The sequence below is a fragment of the Cannabis sativa genome, chromosome X (genome assembly GCF_029168945.1).
Source record: "Cannabis sativa cultivar Pink pepper isolate KNU-18-1 chromosome X, ASM2916894v1, whole genome shotgun sequence".
NCBI classification, from domain to species: Eukaryota; Viridiplantae; Streptophyta; class Magnoliopsida; order Rosales; family Cannabaceae; genus Cannabis; species Cannabis sativa.
The window spans coordinates 27,823,471-27,833,259 of record NC_083610.1 but is presented as its reverse complement, the minus strand read 5'-3'; the positions used below and the strand labels follow the sequence as shown (position 1 = coordinate 27,833,259).

Here is a 9,789-nt window from a genome sequence, read left to right as displayed (position 1 = left end):
TTTCATAAATGCTGGAATTTCGAATTTCATCCTGAAAAATAGATTAAGTTGTAAATTAATTATTTATTTTAATTAATTCTTGGATCAACTTAAATCAATGATGAAATTCTTTAAACTATAATTTACTTAAATTAATTTCAAAATACATATAGTTTAGCTTAGAATAAAAAATTCTTTAAACTATAATTTTCTTAAATTAATTTCAAAATAAATGAAATTAATTATGTTGCTAATCAATTTTATTAACCTAGTACAGTTATTCAAATCAGGCAAATGGGCCTTCACAATTGGGGTGGTTCATGTGAGGGGGTGCTGGGTTCAGTATGTCGTACCCACTTCTATGGCTCCCAACTCTCACACAAGGCCCAAAAGAGAGGAATTTAACCTTAAAATGAACAACTATTATTAATTGAATAGGCCCAAAAACTAAATGGGCCTAAATAAATTCTATCAAGAACTATGATAATTTATTTTAACAATAGCAACCTATATGCATCTATAATAAAATTAAACACATAGGCTCACACAGGCACGCTTTGGATGGGTCCTATCATGTTGCTAGGTCATACACAGATGAAAGAAGATTGTAAATATACCTGTTACAAATTATTAACTTGACCAAGGGAGCCATCAGATCATTAGATTTGGCAAAAAGTAACCATGGCTATTTGCAATCAAGTAATAATAGGTTTTGAAAACTTACACACAAGTTAAAACACATACTCCTGCAACAAGGTTAGCTGGATAGTTGGATGTAGGATTTATTTAATTTTAAATTAAATAATTAATTATTAAATATTTTCGAAAATTTAAAAAAAAAATATTTGAAAAATTCGAAATTTAAAAAAAAAAAAAAATTAAATTAAACCTACAATTTTGAAAAATTAGGTTTCAACCAACCTAAATATCATTTCAAAATTTGCTAACTATTTTTAAAATTTAAATGTTATTTTATAAATAAAAATTAAATAAAAAATTAGAAAAGATAAATGAATATCTTTTTCAGATTTTAAATATAATTTAAATAAATAAAATAACAAAATTTAAAAGTTAGCAAAATATCTTACATCTTTTTAAAATTACATGATTATAGTTATCTTATTTTAAATTTAAATAAGGTCAAATTATTTAAAAAAAATTAATTTAAAATATTTAAAATCTGACCTTAAATTTAATAATAAGATAAGATATAATCAAATTTAAAAATAAGATAGATTATTAAGCAAATAAGATAGATACTAACTATTTTAAATTCAAATTACACTAATATCTTGAATTAAATTTAAAAAATATTAAATTAATTCATAATGATAATTAGAATTGAATTAGGAATAGTAATAATATAAATATAGAACTACACAAAAAATTGGAAGTTAATTCCATGAAAAATTATGAAAAATCGAAGAAAAACGAAAAAATTGTGAGCTGTACGGACAGTTTTCGCGATCGCAGGAAAATTTCAGCACAGCTTCGATTTTTCCGAATCTTCAAAAAATCATAACTAATTCAAATTAAATTGAAATTGAGTTCTGTAAAAAAGTAACTTGCTTAATTTTTTCCCTACTATCCAATAAAAATAATTCCAGAAACATATATTCAATTATTTTTAACGAATATTCACAAACACCAATCAATCATCAAATAACACTCAATACAACATGATACCATCCAAAAACAAACAAACAATCGTTTTAAAGTCTAAATTTCTTGTAAGTAAATCAATTACCATGGCTCTGATACCAGTTGTTGGAATTTATTTTACCAGGATCTTAGATCTACTCACAAGTATGTTGATTAACACCCTAAATATGAACTTTCTAAAACGATGAAATAAACACATATAAAGTTTAGGAAACCTTACATTGGGTGCAGCGGAATAATATGACTCCTTCCGTTCAGATATCTAGCCCTTGATTCCTTTCTGTAGCAGAGCATTATCAATATCTGAACCTAGATCTCTTTCTCTGAATCTTTGATGCTGAAACTCCTTTTGCTGAATGTCTTTCTTCAAGATCTTCCTCACTATGATTGAGGTATCACTTGCTGTGTGTGGGCACTACTCTCACACTAAGATTTTCGAAATTTTAGAGGGAAGAAAGAGAGAGGGAGTGGTCAGCCAGATAGGGAGAGAGAAGGCTCAGGTTTTTCTGAATCAGAAGTGTCAGAAGAAAAGTGTAATTTTCCTGAAGCCTTCACTATCTATTTATAGCATTCTATTAGGGTTAGGTTTGAATTATTTGGCATTAAAATAATGAAAATATCAGAGGAAAAAATCCTACAAAAGTGGCCGCCCCTACATAGTGGATTTGGGCCTCACTTTTTTGCAATTTTGCAGTTTTATCTTTTGTGCATCTGATTTTCTCAAAAACGCCAATTTTTTAATTCAACCATTTAAATGCCAATTCTTACTATTTAATAACTATAAATAATTATTAAATAATATTATCATTTATCATATTTATTAATTGAACAATACAAAGTATCATAATTAACAAATATGCCCCTAAAACTCTTTCTTTACAATTTCGCCCTTACTTAGTGAAAATTTCACAAATAGACATAGTCTAATTTGAGAATTATAATTGATTAATCAAAACCAATTATATGAGTCTTACAAGAAATATTATCTCAACTAGTGCGGGGACCATGGGTCTATATAACCGAGCTTCCAATAAGTAGATCAAGAATTTAGCACTAAAATTCACTAACTTATTAATTCTTCGTTGAATCCACGCATAGAACTTAGAATTGCACTCTCAGTATATAGAATGCTCTATATGTTCCACCATATAGACACATCATTAGTTATCCATTGATATAATCCTAATGTGATCAATGATCCTCTATATGAATGATCTACACTGTAAAGGGATTAGATTACCGTTACACCCTACAATGTATTTATTCCTTAAAACACTTGACCCCGTATAAATGATATTTCAGCTTATGTGAAATGAGTACTCCACCATTTATGTTCGTTTGGTCAAGCTCGAAGGAGATCATCCTTTGCTTACTATTCGCCAGATAGAAGCTATAGATTCCATGTTTATGCTAGCGCTCCCACTCAATTGCACTACCGTGTTCCCAAAATGTACGTATCACCCTGACCTAAAAGTAGGCTTAACTAACAAATCAAAGAACACGAATAGCCTCTCGAGATTGAGCCTAATCATATCAGAATTAAGATCATTTGATCTAGGATCAACTAGGCGATATTGACTTGAATAGATATTACGGTAAGTTTAATAAATCTAAGTCAAAGTTCAATATCGGTCCCTTCCGATGCATACTCCATGCATCCAACCTGAGCTTTACTTTAACCAATGCTCTGGAAAGAACATAGCACTTCTCCAAATGCAAGTAAACTCTGTTGTAGATTATCATATCAGTAAAACCCTATGTCTGATAAATCTAAGAAACTTTATTCACATAGTCATGTTTACTTTCCAATGTGTTGACAGCACAATAAATAGGATCAAGTATGTGAAAAGGGTTTCATATGAATTTATACATTAAATGTTATTTCTGATCTATATTAATAAGTAAATCTGATTATATTGAAATGATTTTTATTTAGGGCATAAAACCCAAAAGATTGTACATGTCGGGGCGGTTAGGCCTGGAGCGTACGATCCTCGGGACAACAGTGCTTTTGTAATTAGTCGTTGGGCGACAAGTGTTTTGTAAAGAATTAGTAAACTTTTGTAAAGTATTTTGTAATCGTGATCCCGAATATTTTGTATGTATTATATAAGTTTTAATAAAAAAGCAAAATTTTAATTATTCACTATTTCCATAAACCTCGTTGATTAGCAACGAGCTGCACAGTACGTTAAAAATCACGTGACACGCCTAGGCTAGTTAGGGTGTTACAATTTGGTATCAGAGCCGCCAGGTTGTCTTCCGAAGATCGTCACGACATGTACAATCATCATCAACAGTTAGCTCGTTCTACGGTTCAGTAAGCTTTTATTTCTTTAGTAGCTTATTTTGATTTTTATGAAATAAGAAAAGCCTTTTAGGAAGCATGTTAGTAGCCTGATAGTAGAATAGGCGCATGTTTTTAATTTTCAAATTAAGCGGCATTAGTAAGCTCTCGTTGATCATGACCTGATATGCCAACTCTTGGTTTCGCAGGCTGTTCAAACTAGATGGACGCCAGGTGAAAGACCAGGATCAGGGCAACTCCGTCGGGTCAAATCAAGGTCAAGGAGCTCAATTTCCCCCAAATGCTCGGGGCCGAGGTAGAGGTCCCAGGGGCAGGGCTCGTGGTCGGGGTGATGCTAACCTGCCACAGGCTGCCCAAGCCACTCAGGACGCCAGGAACTGGGAAAATAGGTTTGCAGAAATGCAAGCCAGAATTGAGGAACAAGATAACGAGATTCAGCGGTTGAAACAGCAGGATGCTCCTGCAGTGCCTGTTCCAGAAGTTCCAGTGGCACTTGCCCCTGTTGTCCAGGCCGAACCAGTAGTAGCGGTGAATAGAATGGAACCCCTGTATGAAAGGTTCCGCAAGCAGGCACCTCCGATTTTTTTGGGAGGTCCGGACGTCATGAAAGCCGAGCAGTGGCTAACTGTGATCACCAAGATTTTTAACTTTATGGGTGTCACCGGGAATGACAGAGTGGTGTGTGCCACTTTTTCAGTTTCAAGAGGACGCATTGGTGTGGTGGGACATGGTGTCTATAATACAAGATGTCACCACGATGACCTGGGAAAAGTTCCAGGAACTTTTTAACGGAAAGTACTACAATGAGGTCGCTAGAAGTGCCAAGAGAAAAGAGTTCACTCACCTGACAAAGAAAATATGAGTGTTGCGGAATATACGACGCAGTTTGATTGGTTGGCAAGGTTGGCCTCGGGAATTGTGCCAACCGATTTCAGTAAAAAGGAAAAATACCTTGATGGACTGAATGTGAAGATCAAGCATGACCTGATGATTACTACAGACGACAAGACCACCTATGCTGAGATGGTGGAAAAAGTATTGGGAGCTGAGGGCGCAGTTGGGTGTATGACAGAGTCAGTTAGGACTCCAGTGAGTGGCGGGGCTCCTACCCCTCCTGTATCAGGCTTTAGCAGGGGAGGTAGTGGTTCGGCCATGGATCAGAAGAGGAAAGCGTCCACTACAACCGGTGGCTCGGGATAGAACAAGAGGTTCCGGGGGAACCAGAGTCGAGGCGGTTGTCAGGGTAGTGCTGAGACCCGATATTCCTACCCAGAGTGCCCCAGTTGTAAAAGGCACCATCTGGGTGAGTGTAGAGGGCAGGGGTGCTTTCAGTGTGGCATGCCCGGACACTACAAAAGGGATTGCCACCAGCTTAGATCAGAACCAGCAAAGGCTCCGGTGAGACCCACTCCAGCTAGGGTGTTTGCCATTACTCAGGCTGATGCAGAAGTCAGCCCTTCAGTGGTGACAAGTCAGCTCTCAGTTAATAACTCTTTTTACTCCGTGTTGTTTGATTTTGGGGCCACACATTCTTATGTGGCAGCCAGAAGCTTTAGTAAATTGGATAGACCGCATGATAGTTATGAATCAGGGTTTGGAACCCTATTACCTGGCGGAGAGTTAGTTATCTCCAAAACGTGGATTAGGTCTATGCCGATCAGAATTGACGGTAGGGAGTTAAGTGTTGACTTAATAGAAATGAGCCTAGTAGATTTTGATATTATTCTAGGAATGGATTTCCTATCTAAATACTTAGCCAGTATTGACTGGAAGAGGAAGATGGTAATCTTCCAACCGGAAAGTGAAGAACCATTTGTTTTTGTCGGTGCAGTTCGGGGATCTCGGATCCCAGTGATTTCGGCCCTGTCAGCTAGGGAACTACTCTGTGGCGGCTGTTTAGGGTTTCTGGCCGTGGTAGTGGACACCACTCGGCCAGAGGTTATCAAAGTGGTTCGGGAATTTCTAGATGTTTTTCCCGAAGAACTTCTGGGTTTACCACCGCAGCGGGAGATTGATTTTGTTATTGACTTAGCACCCGGAGTTGAACCGGTTTCCAAGGCTCCTTATAGAATGGCTCCAGCTGAGCTTAAAGAGTTGAAGATTCAGCTTCAAGGGTTACTGGACATAGGGTTTATTCGGTCTAGTGTGTCACCCTTGGGAGCTCCATGTTATGTCCCGGGCTAAATGAGATTGAGTTTGTGAGTTACATCACTGGGGGTCAGCCGCCTTTATTTGTTGACTTGGAGGAACTTGTGTTGGGTGAGGACGGGCAACCAACACCGGATGCTTTGCGAAGCCAGGCCGAAAAGCTTTCCTCCATATTGGAAGAACAAGCAGACGCAGCCCGAATATTTAGAGACTCTGCCCCACCTCCACCGTCTCCACCACGTGCACCGTCTGGAGTTTCAGATGAGTCTAGTGTTGACCCATCTGCAGCTTCAGTTCCAGATGAGTCTGGTGTTGACCCATCTGCAGCATCACAAGATCCTCCTGTTCCCCCGTCAGCTTCTATTCCCAGCACCTCAGAGGCTCGCGATCCAATATACCCTGCCATTTTGGGACTGTGGAGAGGGGGCAGATTGCTTTGAGGGAAGGGCAGACCGCTCTGCTAAGAGGAGAAACAACGATTATGGATTAGTTGAAGACCATAATGAGGCTCCTGCAAGATCCTGGAAGACCGGCAGTAGATTCACAGTCACAGCCACAACCATAGCCACAACCACAACTAGAAGAAGAGGCTCAGTCGCCGGAAAATGACTTCATTCTCCCAAATGATTACAGACCGGGTGAAGATGACATGTTCTGTACACCTGAGAAGACGAAAAATCACCAGCATCGAGGATACTCAAGATTCTGAGGTACAAGTGTTAGAGACAGCTCCAAAACTCGTGGAGAACCGGACGAAGAGAAAGCGACCTAGGTGGTTCGATGAGTACACTGAAATGAAAAAGAAGTGCTGCGAGGACACTCGTGAATGCGGACCCACTTAGAGTGGTTGATCGGAAGCTGCTCAGGACTTTTCACAGTTGGGTACTCAGCCAGATTGGGAACAAGTACCCGAGAGAGTGCTTCTCCGGTAGACACAATTCGGCTTGGTTCCTCGAACTACATACTCTGAGGACATGGCTTGGGGACGATGTAAGTTTTTAAGAATTTTTTACTTCTTTTGCTTTTAAAGACTTTATTTAACTCTTTTTATTTAATCTCTGACATATTTAATTTTCATGTTTTTAGCATTTGTATGTGGCATTTCTTTTGATAAGGAGGCGACAACACTTTTATCCGGAGGTGTACCTAAATAGATGTGTCATCATGCCGTGTATTTTCCCAGCAGGAGTTATTGCTCGGTGGGAAGCTGCGGGTGATGACCACACAAACTTTCAGTGGGATGAGGGCATATTAGATTTGATTCGAGGGGATGAAGGTCAATACTTGGCCAGTTGGAAGAATAAGGAGAGAATATATATGATCCTCTACTTCGATAGTGCAAAGCATTAGGTGACACCAGAGGTAGATCTGGATCATTGGTTGTTGAACATATTTGACTCGAGCCTCGGATCGATTTCCCCGAATGAATTAAAGAGTCACTTGGCAATGTGGGAAAAATTACTACCAACTTTGATGCTGCAGGCTGGCCTATTCGAGACTCATGACATGATCCTCATGCCTCAACTTACCGCCTCAGAGAGCCAGGTTAGAAGTTTTACTTCAAAAGTCATGGACCGGGGCGTTGTTCGTCAGACAAACTCAAGGTAACTTAATTACAATTGATTGTTTTATTATTTAACTTGAATTTAATTTGCATACTTTTATTTATTTACTTTTTATTGTCTCATACAGCGGTGACTGGGGGATGTATGTGATAGAGCACATCGAGCATAATATGTTAGAGACTACGTTGGATAATGTGCACGATGACAATATGAAGAAATTTAGAGAGCGGTGGTGTGTAGATTTGTTTTACTAGAATTTGGCATGAACAAATATGTTTTTTTTAATTTGTATTTATTAAGATAACAATGTAACTAGTTTTTTTATTGGTATGTTTATGTTTTTTTAAGAGTTCATACAAACTTTATGCATTTCTTTCATGCAACAAATTATAATAATTATGTAAACATAAAATATCACAAATTCCAATGTTTAAAGTAGTCCAACATTAATTCAATAACAATACATAATAGTCCAAGACATCACAATACAAATAAACTAAAAATTGATTTAACATCGGTAGGCGCAAGTGCTTCTGTTGTGCCCCTTGGCACCGCACTTGCTACAATTTTGTGATTTGATAATCCTTTCATCGTTACAAGCAGTTCGGTTGTTCTTAATTCTTCCAACCTTTTGCTTCTTGGGTCGCCCTACTGGTTGCTTCTCAATAGGCACTCCAACTTTCATGTTCTTTATGTCATCAGGCAATTCCCAATCATCCTCGTCACCAACTGGCGTAATTGTTCCTTCATATGTCCTCCTCCAATATTCTGTCGTGTAATATGGCGAGCATAGTGTGTACGCACTAATACTTCGCTCCTGAGATGCAGCACATGCATGACGACAAGGAAACTTCATGCACTGGAACAAGCCGCAAGTGCAAGTATGTTCCTGGAAGTCCACTACGCCACCAGTCAGAACTGTTCCTCGAGGGGTGAAGCTGCAACGTGTAAGGTCCGCATGAGTCAACGTTCAAATACCAACCTTTTTCAAAATGCAATGTCAAGTCCTCCTCCATTTCTGGTGCTAGGGGTTTCGTCCACTTGTCAGCTTTTTCTTTTTGTGAAGCAAACCACTTTTGGACTTTGGACCTCAGGAATGCTACAACAGCAGTGATCGGGAAGCCTCTTGCATCCTTAGTTGTGTTGTTGAAGCTCTTAGCCCAGTTGCTCGTCATTACATTATAACGTACCCCTGGAAAGTACGACCGGACCCATTTTTCAAATCCAATTTCCTCAAGATATTGTGCAACCGCAGCATTCATTGCCCGAATGTTCTCAAATTCTCTGTGAAACTCTCATCTTGAATACGTGTAGGCACACGTGTAAATGTGATTCGTGAAGACGTCAGTCTTGAACTTGTGGTTGACGTTCAGAGAAAGAGATCCAGGTTCAGATATTGATAATGCTCTGCTACAGAAAGGAATCAAGGGCTAGATATCTGAACGGAAGGAGTCATATTATTCCGCTGCACCCAATGTAAGGTTTCCTAAACTTTATATGTGTTTATTTCATCGTTTTAGAAAGTTCATATTTAGGGTGTTAATCAACATACTTGTGAGTAGATCTAAGATCCTGGTAAAATAAATTCCAACAACTGGCCTCAGAGCCAAGGTAATTGATTTACGTGCAAGAAATTTGGACTTTAAAACGATTGTTTGTTTGTTTTTGGATGGTATCATGTTGTATTGAGTGTTATTTGATGATTGATTGGTGTTTGTGAATTTTCGTTACAAATAATTGAATATCTGTTTTTGGAATTATTTTTATTGGATAGTATGGAAAACTTTAAGCAACTTACTTTTTTACAGAACTCAATTTCAATTTAGTTTGAATTAGTTATGATTTTTTGAAGATTCGAAAAAATCGGAGTTGTGCTGAAATTTTCCTGCGATCGCGAAAACTGTCCATACAGCTCGCAATTTTTTCGTTTTTCTTCGATTTTTCATGCTTTTTCATGGAATTAACTTCCGATTTTTTGTGTAGTTCTAAATTTATACTATTACTATTCCTAATTCAATTCTAATTATCATTATGAATTAATTTAATATTTTTTAAATTTAATTCAAGATATTAGTGTAATTTGAATTTTAAAAATAGTTAGTATCTATCTTATTTGCTTAATAATTT

The 9,789-nt window shown here is 37.5% G+C and overlaps 1 protein-coding gene across 1 annotated transcript; it reads right to left on the bottom strand.

Annotated features, from left to right (window-relative positions):
* Nucleotides 1-8,170: 8,170 nt before the first annotated feature.
* Nucleotides 8,171-8,924, bottom strand: LOC115724569 (uncharacterized). The gene is made up of 2 exons (XM_030653884.1): nucleotides 8,523-8,924; nucleotides 8,171-8,479 (listed from the first exon to the last, which is right to left on the bottom strand). Exons 1-2 carry the CDS (start codon nucleotides 8,922-8,924, stop codon nucleotides 8,171-8,173), a joined length of 711 nt encoding a protein of 236 aa, XP_030509744.1.
* Nucleotides 8,925-9,789: the final 865 nt, after the last annotated feature.

What these genes read in the sequence shown, in the direction of transcription:
- LOC115724569 (XM_030653884.1), bottom strand. Translation starts at nt 8,924, where the DNA reads ATGAATGCTGCGGTTGCACAATATCTTGAGGAAATTGGATTTGAAAAA. An exon ending in TGCACTTGCGGCTTGTTCCA is followed by an intron (nt 8,480 to 8,522) that starts GTGCATGAAGTT and finishes GCTGCATCTCAG; the next exon opens with GAGCGAAGTATTAGTGCGTA.